At 35.0% G+C, this 12,939-nt stretch overlaps 1 protein-coding gene across 2 annotated transcripts; it reads right to left on the bottom strand.

Annotated features, from left to right (window-relative positions):
- Positions 1–7,577: 7,577 nt before the first annotated feature.
- On the bottom strand, positions 7,578–12,817 carry LOC121420856 (dnaJ homolog subfamily C member 24-like). 2 transcript variants are annotated; one of them, XM_041615474.1, is made up of 5 exons: positions 12,711–12,817; positions 11,928–12,084; positions 10,485–10,611; positions 9,605–9,670; positions 7,578–7,916 (listed from the first exon to the last, which is right to left on the bottom strand). In XM_041615474.1, the coding sequence occupies exons 2-5, from the start codon at positions 12,027–12,029 to the stop codon at positions 7,744–7,746; spliced, it is 468 nt and encodes a 155-aa protein (XP_041471408.1). In that variant the 5' UTR covers positions 12,030–12,084; positions 12,711–12,817; the 3' UTR covers positions 7,578–7,743. The 2 variants fall into 2 exon arrangements, with proteins under 2 accessions (XP_041471408.1, XP_041471407.1); XM_041615473.1 differs by having other exon boundaries at positions 7,579–7,916; positions 11,928–12,089.
- Between the last annotated feature and the right edge of the window lie 122 nt (positions 12,818–12,939).

The following is a 12,939-nucleotide window of genomic DNA, read 5'->3' as shown; positions in this document are numbered from 1 at the left end:
TTCATAACCTTTCAGGAATATTTGAATTAGTTTTCATCCCCATTATAGCATGATGACAAAACACAGTGAATGAATGAACAGAGAATTTTGACATTTTTGGCTTTCCATAATTTTAGCATAGAGTTGGACAATGTCCAAAGTTAAACCAGACTGCGGAATACAGTCCTAAAAGAGAATAACAATGTAAATGGGTTCATTACGTAAAAACTCACTCTTTATATATTTTTGTCACTTCTCAAAATACTGTTTGTTTTGTGCCCATTGATGGATTGGAAGGTGCTAGGTGTTGTGATTGTATTTCATCATTTTTGTTGAATACCACTGGATTCAGAGATTTTTTTTTCTTGTTTATTTTTCAAAATCTGGAATTACAGGAAAGTAGAAAATACCCCTGCTTTTATTGTTTTTTATAATTTTATTATCCCTAAAAAATTTGCCATTTTCTTACAAGGTTGGCATCCCTGCAGAGAGGGTCTCTCTGGAACAAAGCTTAAAGGGGAAGCTACACTATCCCTGATAATAAGTTAGTTTGAATAATAGCAGAAAAATTATAGAAAATGTTGGAGGTTAGATTAAAATCCAAAGAAAAACAGAGTTATGACTGTTTGAACTTGGATTTTATACCTTGGATGTAGGCATATAAAGTTAACAACTTATTTGCCTCTCGGTGACTTCTCATGAAGAATTCCAAACACTTTTAACGGTGCTGTACAAAAATCGAACATGGACAGGCAAAACTTTCATGAGGGTCAAATTTCTCTTTTATGGAGTTCCAATGTTCCAAGAAATTGGATTTGAAGCTGTTTAAAGATGGGCTCTCGACTACATTTGAGGGGAGCTTTTTCCATTCGTTGATGCATCTCTTTGATAAAGAGCGGTGTGAGGAGACTTGCTTCTTTGTAATTTTGTATTTTTGTGATGTCATAGGGGAGCAGCTCCTTAAAAAAAAATTAAAAGAATGAAAGTGATTTTATTTGTGGGGTGTCTATAGCATCAGACACATCAATGCATGTACCCACTTCTATGCGCAAAAAAACCCCGTGGAATTCTTGAAATGTATATTATATGATAGGCAAGCTGCTCTCATATGATTCATAAACAAAACAAAAAACAGTCAATTTCATAACTCTTATTCTTTGAGGGATGTTCATCCGACCTTCACTGTCACAAATATTCTCTAATTTTTCTGTTTTTATTAAAATAAACTTATCAAACAGGGCGAACTTCCCCTTTCATGCTAGAACTCTAGCCTTAACTTTACGATCAACTGCTTTCTGAAGGAGCACTCATTTCTTTTTTTTTTTTATCGGGTCTGTGCTCATGAGTAACAAAGTGCCATTTGTTTCTGTTTTTCACTTCAACCTGTAAATCTGCTTGAAATATTCACGATGAAAAGATACGTTTATGAAATGCACAGATGCAACATCAAGAAATAATTATTAGAAATATCTATTATACGACTAACTACCCCTGGCTTCTACATGGAAAATTAACAAATGCAATTTTCTGATAGTTTTTCATGCAAAAGCCAGTGGAGGAAACATTTCTATGTATATATCATAGAGTAATAAATTGTATTGAAAATTATGTGCTTAGAATATTTGCACATAGTTATGATAAATGTGTGTTTAGAAAGAATGATAGTTTATTTTGCACATACTAAAGATAACTCTGACTTGGAGCGATGTGCATTTTATAAATCTTCATCTAGTGTAAATACATGTATAACAAATTATATGCAACAAAATATGAATTTTATTTTACTAGGAACATGAACGTGTCTATGTATATAAACTATTCCTGTTGTACTTATCACTTACGTATTGTCATATTGTTTTAGTAACGTGTATGAAGGAGACGAAGTGAGTGACTTCACCGTTTTTTTATTGTCCGTTTTTGAAGTCATTGTGTAAAGTGTACAGCTGTGTATTTGGTGTACATATGTAAAGTTCTATGTTTTTGTTATGTTTGTTGTTTTGATATCATGAAAATGTGAATTTTATTCAATAAAACTCAAAGAGGAGTTTGAGTATTTATTACAGAATTCTTTCAGTTGACTGTGATTTGATTAGTATTTTGTATGTAGTTTGCTGTGCAAGCCCTTCACTCGAGTAAAGGGTCTGAATTGCAGCCTTGTGTACTGAAGGCCCTCTTGCTCATGTGCTAGTCTTTGCGTGGAGACACACTTGTTGATCAAAGTTTCAATCAGGGTCTGTGCCTGCAGACTATTTTGTATGCCAGACAGACTGGGTGGGTATAATGGGTTACACTTCGTTATTCCAAAGGTTCGTAATTCCGTAAATTGCCTATACCTCGATGTTCGTTAGTCCGAAAGCGTAAAGGGTTCGTTAATCCAAAAACGAAAGAAGGTTTGATGTTCCGAAGGTTCGTTAATCTGACAACGAATAAGGTTTGTTGTTCCGAAGGTTCATTAATCCGAAAACGTAATAAGGTTCGTTGTTCCGAAGGTTCATTAGTCCGAAAACTAAATAAGGTTCGTTAATCATTTCGTTTTCGGACTAATGAACCTTCGGAAATATGAACCTTCGGAATAACGAACCTTTGCAATATCCGAACCTTCGGAATAACGAAGCTTTGGAATTACGAAGCTTCGGAATTACGAATGTATGCGGGTATAATGCACCGATGACACATTGTCTCCGGTCTCACTATCTTAATTATTACATGTAGGATTGTAATAGAGTTTATGGTTCAGAATAATGGAAAGATATGGGAGTACGGTTTAATTAGTGTTAGAGGCATGGTTTTATGTTTGGCTTAACATGCAGATTTTCCATTGAAGCAATTGTCGCCAGAGCAAATGTCATGGAGCCTGATACACCATGGGTTTTCAGAGAATTTGGGTGGGATTGTGTGGGTTAGAAATGGGTGAGGGAGAGACAGATGAGGCAAAGGTGGGAAAGAGAAAGGAGAGAGAGAAGATGGCAGGAGAGGGTGGTATAAACAGCAAAAGAGAGAGATGGGAAGCAGGTACAAGCTACAATTAAGGAAGTTACAAATTGATGCATAGGTTTGAGATTTGAGCGCTGGTGGGCGTTTCATAAAGCTGTTCACAAGTTAAGAGGGACTAAAAACTTGTGAACCATTTTTGAGGCGCTAAATAATCACCAATGAACATTGAACGGTGAACATTTACCACAAGGGAAGATCACTAGACGTTCTTAAACTCACTCTTAACTTGAACAGCTCAGTGCTACTTGGAGTCGCATTTAAATTCCCAGTTATATGCGGTATATAATGCATTGCTCAGATCATGAATGTGCAATCCTGTGCATCCATCAAATTGCATGTTGGCAAGTTACGTCACACTTGACTCTATGAAACACCCCACCCCATCCCTTTTTTCAATATTGACATTAAATGTTGGTCCTAAATAAATAAATCAGATTGCTACACGTCTGTTAAACTCAAACACACACACGGGAGGGGACAAAATGAGAGGGGGGGAGGGGAGAATAACAGAATTGTGACAGCGAGAGAGGAAGGTTATATAAATGATTCCAAAACATACCATATTTACAAATTAACAAGAATCATATCTGTCCAATGCAGCACTGCCCTAGCTTGGTCTTCATAAAAGCAGAAAAGTTATAGAAAAATATTGGTAAAGGTTTCATAAAAATCCATTAAAGGGGAATGAAACCTTTGGAACAAATAGGCTTGTGTAAAAACAGAAAAATCAAAGAATAAGAATAAAGAAAGTTTGAGAAAAATCGGACAAATAATGAGAAAGTTATGAGCATTTGAATATTGCAATCACTAATGCTATGGAGATCCTCACATTGGCAATGCGACAAGGGTGTGTGATGTCACTGATGAACAACTTTCCCTTTGGTGGACTATAAAATACCCTCAAAATGTCTCTTTTTGCTTTTTCTTATGATACAAACTCTTTATCCATGATGTATTCTTAAAAAATATGCATTACATGCCCTCATGTAGACAGAACACATGATTTATGGATAGATGTGATAAAAGAGGCAATTCTAGTGAAATATACATGTATACTAAAGTAATGGGGAGAGTTGTTCACAAGTGACATCACACATCTTTGTCGCATTGCCAATTTGCTATCTCCATAGCATTAGTGATCGCAATATTCAAATGCTCATAACTTTCTCATTATTTGTCCGAATTTTCTCAAACTTTCGTTGATCTGTTTCTTTGATTTTTCTGTTTTCACACAAGCCATCTTGCTCCAATTGTTTCATTCTCCTTTAAGGAAAAGATTATTCAAAATATTAAAGTTCTAAATTTGTGAATTCATATGTGCAAGCACCTTCCCTGTACACATGTATCATGTAATATCAATCCCATAAAACCCCTTTTTAAAATTGATTATGAAGAATACAACTATTTTGCTTATAAAAGACAATTTGAAGTGATGATGTATCCACAACACATGAATATATGAAATCAATTCTTTTTTTGGGGAGCTAATATCACACGTCATATAACGCACTGATTTGTATCATGCAAAAACTGTGCAAATCTTCTGTGCTGAAAGAGCTCTTGAAATGCTTGAAAAACAAAATTAAAAGGGAAAGGAATAAATACAGTTAATTTAACAAAAAGATAGCATATATGAAATAAAAATAAAAACTTTGACTTTTTTTCTATCTGACACTTTTTCATTGAGCATTCACCAATATTTTTCTCTATTTTTTCTGCTTAAATATTAAAACCAACTTATCATAATCAGGGCGAACTTCCCTTGTAATAAATGAACAAAGATGAAAAAGCTTTGCAAAAACTGTATGTGCAAATGCACATGATTCTAAGAATGACCCAAGTCCATGGGAGATCATTGTCATTATTACTATTCATTTATTAGACATAATTAAATATATAAGGAACATACACAAGTAGTATATAATGATGCACCACGCCGTACACCGGGGTACCGTAGTACCCCGGGTTACGGCGTTGTGCAGCGCCATCTCGTGTTGTAATAGTGTACAGTTACATTGTTGTCATGGTGATCACGGTCGTACGATCGGTGCGACAATCATGACAATGAATGAGGGCAATGATCACAATGCCTATTTCCTTTCTGTAATACAATCTAATACCAATAATAGTAAACAATTTATGTTATACTTAAGAATTTAAGTATACTTTTCGACAACTAACTTACACAAAAGATTAGCTTATAGTCCCAGAACTCGCCCTGGTACACGCGGTGGGGGTGGTGTAGGCTTATTACTCGCGCATTTGCGATGGTATTGCATGAAAATTAGAATAAAGTTATCATTTGCATGCATTAATTGTTACATAAGATCACTAAAAAGAAAAAAAAATCTGTACAAAACATTAAAATATACTTGTACACATTTTTTGGTAACCCAGGGTACAGCGCAAAAAATAAAATAAATAATTCAACAAAATGGCGGATTATTATTTGGTACCCCAGGGTACCAAATACTGCATCAATACGTAGAGCCACATGGATGCAGAGAAAGAAAAGAGATTAAATAAATAACTAAAACCTGAGGGTCTTCCTTTTCAATCCATGTGACTTTACAGCCATTTTGACTGTATAAAAAAAAGATACATTTACAAATTGTCAAATGCATACAATGCAATGGCCATACATGCTACATTATAAATATGATTTTAAATATTTGTAAGGCGTTTCATACAGATGTTTCTGAGGATTCAATTTTCAACTAATATTTACCAGGACTTCTGTATTCAATAAATGAATAAATTGCCAAATCTCAAATTGAATTGATAACTTATCCCCTGACGGGAAATTTGCCTTTCACTTGTGCATTACAAATGCAAAATAATGCTTACAAAAAAATGAAGTTTACAAATGAGATGACAAGTATAAATAAGTCTACAAGACAGCACGAATAATAAAGTTGATTTAAACATAGGGTTTATATGGTCAATGTCTTGTAACAGTAATTATATTATATTTAAATTATGATATTAATTAAATTAAAAAAAAACAAAAGAAAACAGAATGAAACAAAGATGTGCACCTCCATAATAGACCAACCCACAAGCGATATACAGAGTGGAGATACTTGAACATTGAAGGATAGATTTTCAGCAAGGTCTTAAATTGATCAAGAGAGATGGCATTGTGGATATGTTGGTAATTTATTCAACTTATTTTTCATAATGAAGGTTACATATTAAGTTGCATCATATGAATGAAGACGATCTAAACATGTTATTTATGCGATATGATTACCTGGGATGTAGTCAAGGACTGCCTCAACGCAAAGTTTTGCCGGTCTTGACCCCGGCCTTGGCCAAAGTCATGTGTACAAAGTATATCATGGACCCTCAGAATCATCTAAAGGCTTTGTCCATGAGATTCATTGTCCTCATATCAAGATGGAAAGGAGTTGAAGGAAACCATAACCCAAGAAGAAAAACAAGCTTATTGGAAAGAGTAGAATGAGAGGAACAATTTCAAACAAGTTTCATCAAAATTGGTTGTGAAGTAAGCAAGTTATGGACGTTTAAAAAGTCTTGTTGCACTTTCTATGGGATCCTCAAATTGGCAAACGTGCTTCAAAATGGCAGATTCTGTGGACAACTCTCAATTTGTTTTGTACATAATTTTTCAGATTTTCCCCATTATCTTTCAAATTGCATCTTGCCTCCTTCTGGGCATAAAATATGTCGTAGGAAAATATAAGTCACACCACATATGTCAAGGTCAGGAGGAAATGATGTGAAATATGTAAAATAAAGGGGAAAATCTGAAACTTTGTGTACAATACAAATGTAAGGAAGTCCACAAAATCAGCCAATTTAAACGTCCACAACTTGCTTATTTCACAGCCGATTTTGATGAAACTTGTTTTAAATTGTTCCTCGTGTTTTACTCTTTCCAATAAGATTGCTTCTCTCTTTGGGTTTTGGTTTCCTCTAACAGATGGCTATCCTGAACTGCAGCATGCAGGTGATTCCATAGTCTTGCACTGACCATAGAGGAGGACATTTCACCTGCACGGCTCTTGGAAAGGTGCTGAACAAGCCAGGCTGATGACGATGATGAACAAGTATTATGGACTTGATAACGATGAATTAGAACGTTATCAATGTATTCTGGAGCCCGTACCACAAAACTTAGCAATGGTCGTAGAACATTTTTCTACGACTGATACCATTGGCTACAGTGTACAATCAATCGTAAAAATCAAGTGTACGATTGATCGCTAACCTTTGTGTTACTGTACCCTGGACTTCTGTGATTGAGTGACTTGAAGACTAGCAGCAAAATTTTGAAGGCTATCCTCTGTCTCACAGGCAAGCAATGGAGCTGCAGTCGGAGAGGTTCTGTGCAAGTCCTAATTGGAGCAGAGAAGATAAGCGTAGCGGCTGAATTCTCTGGAAGCGTCGTGATGTAGCGATTCTGACTCTCGCCTTGTAATCAGAATCACGTGTTCGAATCCCACCATGGCCTAGCGTCCTTTGGTAAGGCGTCAATCCACACTTTGCCACTCTCCACCCAGGTGCTAAATGGGTACCCGTAGGAAGCGAAAGCCTATGTAGTATGCCTAGCAATCAAGTCTCGGAACTCTTATTGGAATGCTCCCCAGGGAGTGGAAAAAGTGCATACACTGTATGTCGGCACATCGGAATCCGATGACCGGGATAATAATATATCTGTAAAGCGCTTAGAGACTGCTTTCTGATGTCTTCAGTGCTATATAAAAGTGGATTATTATTATTCTGGAGTCTCCAAAGTTTGGAATATCATCTCTTTGTCACATCCATTTTCACCGATTCATCGAGTTCTTCTTCTACCACTACCTCGATACACAGAGAGCAATTAGAACAGTTGACAAGCCTTGATCCCTCCGATGCATCATCCTCACTCAGGATATACTCCCCTCCACATCGGCATTGGTGGCTGTAGGTCAGGTCATCTGATGGGAAAGGTCAAAGGTTACAGATAAGGTCAATAGTTAGATATTGAAAAAATATTCATATTATATGGCTCAAAATGGGATATTAGATTGAATTATTCCATGACTTAAGAGAATACTGCATGAGTCGTAATAGGAATGTATTATTGGCTCTAACAGGTGGAATATTTCCGATTCTCATGATGAAAAGCCATTCAATATACACCTGTAATAATTATTTTCTTTGAAGATCATTAGGCCTATAACAAATTGTTACATTGCCCTCATAATATTACCTTTAATGCTGCACTGTAAAAAGAAAATAATACAGGGATGATTCAGCTATGTGGCCCATGTGGTCAAACATGTCGAAACACATGTTAAAGTGCTTTTTTAAGCCATATGGTACACACATTTGAGCAAATTCTCAGCCCAAATCTGATATTTTCTCACTAAAAAATTGCACTTGCATATTTTGGGTATGCTTAAAACTGATAATGACCCTGTTTTTTTAATATTAGAGTCGGTTCGATGAGGGCAACATAACAATTTTATAAGGCCATACTTAACCTTCAAGAAATGAAATGCATCATGAGCAATATAAAACCTATGGAGCACTCATGAACAAATAATGATTTTTATCATAAGCTACTGAATTCTTCACGTCAGATTGCCTCACAGCAACACTGCCAGTGAAAAGCATTATTTTGTTGCATGAAATGCTAACTTTCTTATTATCATTATTAGAAAAACTGGGGAGTATTTCACAAAATAGATATTGTTATAAGCTACTGAATTCTTCACATCTGATTGGGTCACAGCAACATTGCAAGTGAAAAGCTCCCTTAAAAATTAATGAAAGTAATTGCAGTAAACACTGTTTTCACAAGAAAGTCTGTTAAACTAAGATTAATTTTCACTATATCATTGTTGATCTAGAAGTACTGGTACTGAACAAACTGAACTTTATGAAATAATTAATTCTAAGCTGAAAAACGGTCACACTGTAGATCGCTAACACTAATAAGCACACGTGTGGGGCAGTGCACAATTACAGCTTAGAAAAAAAATACCCCTAAAATTAATGGGTTACCGGTATCATGCTTATTTTGCTAATTTCTCAGCAATTACACAATTTCTTGCATAATTCTTTGGCACATATTTTTTCCTAAAAACATACAGAAACTTGGGTGGTCATTTGATTGGATTGTGTATGAACTCATTTTGAAATACGCTACTCAACAAAAAGATAATTTCCATGTTCCGAAAGAGACACTTTCTTCTTCTTTAAATTCACTAGCTTTAGTCGGTATAAAAAAAATGGAATCAACTCCCAACTTCCCTAAAAGATTGCTCAACTATATCCTGTTTTAAAAAAATGTGTAGGGCCTGTGTAATGGAAAATCTTTAAAATTACCAGGGTTTGGGTGTGTGCATGTTTATATATTTGCATTTATATCTGCTGATAAGCTTTGCGTTTTGTTAGTTTTTTCTTTCTAATTGTAAATTTTGTCAATGCTATTATTTTGGGGGCCATTCTCTACAAGCAGTTTGCTTTTTACGGTCCTAGCCATATTTTGTACCATTTATTACATAATTATGTACTCTGTATGATTTGTACATTCATATTTTTATGGTTGAATAAAATTGAATTGAAAATCATTAGCACACTTAGCATTGATCTTTAATAGATACAGTATAATACCCACCTTCGTTCCAAGACATGTCATCTAGATTGATCTCATCATTAACCAAAGTATTAGTCAACTGGGTGGCTGTAAAAAGTACAACAGAGAAAATATACAGGTTCATCGATCAAGCATGACACCCATTCAGATTTATTCACAACATAAACATATCATACTTTGAAACTTTATTTGATAAGTTGAAGTTAGTTTATAGTTTAGTTTAAGTTAAGTCTAAGTTGATTTTAGGATAGTTTAAGCTCAACTTAAAAAGTACAAGTATAATTTGTTATCCTTCAAAGTAAATGCTCTATTTTCTTTCAAAATTACTATCATTCATTAATCACAGATTTTGACTGATAAGTAAGGTCAATGGAACTGATCAATTTGATGTTCTAGTATTCTACATGTATGGTAAAGAAAACAATATCACTTTTTTTTATCCATAACAATTGTTTTAGATACTAATAATAAATGCAAAATATAAAAGCCTTGAAAATGCCTCAGTTTTTCAAGGCTTCTGATCCTCAAACCCAAGGCTGAGCATTAAGGTGCCACAACACTATTGTCTATTAATCTCCATCATGGCTAAACCCTTTGGCCCATATTCTGAACTCAGATTTACATCAAACCCTGGTTTAAAGTTGTGGTTTAACTAGGGATCCTGGGGCAGAAATCCCTACCAGTACACATCCAATTTATCAAATCATTTGACACTCAAATTGTTCATAATTATCAGGGATTGATAACTAGTATTTTGAATTATTTTGATAGAATTTTCAGCGTTATTTCTGTTTGATTTTTCTCTATTTATTCAAATAAACATTTTTCTAGGGTGGACTTGACCTTTAAAAAGCCAAGGTGTGAGCCAGGCTTTAGTAGTGAAATGGTATTTGGTGTTTACCTCTTTGTCTGGTGTCATACTGGTGTCTAAGATTTGAGTCACTGAGGATCTTCCAAGCTTTATCTAATCTCTGGAACTCTAAATGACAGCCTTCCCTCTCATCTTCACTCACTTTATCTGGATGATACTGATTCAGAGAAACCAAGAGAAAAGACGTTTTAATGAAATAACATTTACATGTAGATTTCAAATTCTAATCATGAATTTCATAATTAGGGCCTATCCACAACAAGCTTTAGCTTTTCTTTAGGTCCATCCACTTAAAGTCTGTATTTATATTGTAATGATGCATACATGTACTGTTTCGGAATGAGTTGTATGTTTTTCTTAAGTTGTATTTTGATTGAAATTGTCATTATTGTGGAAAAATAAATGAAATGAATGAAAAATTAATTAACTACAAAAGGAAACTAATCATCATTCACAATCATCCACTATTGTTAATTTAACATCACCATCCACAATATATAACTGGCAGTCATTGACACTTCATCACCATCGATACCATCATCATCATCAATATTATCACCATCACCGTCTTCTTCCTTCTCCTCTTTCACTATCACCATAACCATCATAATCATAATAATCATCACTATTATCATCACGGTCATCAATAACAAAATTTCATCCTCACCACCACCACCATCAATATCAGTTATCATTACCATCATAATTATCATCATCTTAAAGGTATTGTTTAACTTTGTGAGCAGCCAATTTAAAAAATTCTCAAACCAAGATGAAACATGTGTACCAGTGCATGCATTAGAACTAATATACCCTGAAAACAACCATTTTTGAGAATGAAAAGCTGAAACTACAAGGCAAACCCCGATTTTGTAAACAGGCATCTTATAGAGCCTAAATAGTACACATAAGTGTATGGGATGAAATTAAGATGGTGTTTCGGTCACTTTATATTTCAATTTTTGAAGCCCTAAATAATTATTTTCTAACGCAATTTTTTCTGGGCTTCATTTTTTAAACATATCCTAGACACAGTCGACAAGTGTGACCTTCTAACTCAGATTTTTTAAAAGTCAAACCAATGTTAACCAATCACTTTAATCTTCATTACCATCCTCATCACCACCACCACCACGACCATTAATATCATCACCATCATCATCAATATCATCATCACCACATCAATTCATCATCATCATCACCATCATCATCATCATCATCATCATCATCATCATCATCATCATCATCATCATCATCATCATCATCATCATCATCATCATCATCATCATCATCATCATCATCATCATCATCATCATCATCATCATCATCATCATCATCATCATCACCATCCACCACCACCACCACCACCACCACCATCATCATCACCACCACCACCATCATCATCACCACCACCACAACTTTTTCATCATCACTTTCCCTGCACTCATTTGAAAGCTTTGAAATTTCATTTACCTTTAGAACAAGTCTCCTGTAACTAGCTTTCAATTCTTCATACGAGGCTGACGAGGACGATTCCAAAATGGTGTATAAATCTTGATCCACCATTTCTTGCATTCTCTATCCAGGCTTTGTTTCTTCCATCAATTTTTTCTCTCTCTCATCTGCAAGGCTTTCCTTCAAATGATGAGAACAATAACAAAACCAATAAAGATTGTACTAATTAATTACCAAGAGGGTCTCGTACAAATTTTCGGGGGCTACATGCATCATGTACATGTACCCCTGTAAATTTTTCTGACAGAAAATGATTTTTAAAAAAATTATGCTCGTTGGCATTCTATCCAAACTCATTTGTTCTTTGCATCTCCCAACTTTGGAACTTTTCTTATTTGTTTTGTAAAAACTGTTTAAGCAATCTTTTGAATTTGGTGTCACATATCTTGCATGATAAGTTGCAATATTTCTGATTTTTCTTTAAAAAGACTTTATATCCATCCTTACCAGCTATTAAAAAATAATCAGTTGTAAATTGATAATAGTAGCGTATATTCAGTTGAAATTCAAGAATTGAACTTAAATTTCAACTGAATATTTTCAACCGAATATAACACACTGCGACACCATTGGGAATCGCATTTTCTTGTACAGCCAATGAAACATAACTTTTATACGTGAACAGCGCGACGGTATGCGACTTGTTAGTACGAAAGCAACTTAAAATTTGTGAATTTTCCATGCAGAAAATCCTGTAAATATCATATTATCGATCATACTAAACAAAGTATGAATACATACCTGTAAATATATCGTTAAGAACATGCATCTATCACTAAAAACAAAATTAGATGGGCCGATCCTTACAATGTACGACCGAGTAGCGTTATGATGTTCTGCGCACTGATGACTTCATCACCGATGAGTGGCGGAGGGGTTTCCCCGAATTATTATGCGCGGCCGGTAGAAGGGGGTAAAATCAAAGGGGGTAAAGCAAAGGGGGTATGTCTTGGGTGCAGCGCGCCGTTAT

Source organism: Lytechinus variegatus, chromosome 8 (assembly GCF_018143015.1).
Source record: "Lytechinus variegatus isolate NC3 chromosome 8, Lvar_3.0, whole genome shotgun sequence".
NCBI classification, from domain to species: Eukaryota; Metazoa; Echinodermata; class Echinoidea; order Temnopleuroida; family Toxopneustidae; genus Lytechinus; species Lytechinus variegatus.
This window is presented reverse-complemented; position numbering and strand designations above follow the sequence as displayed.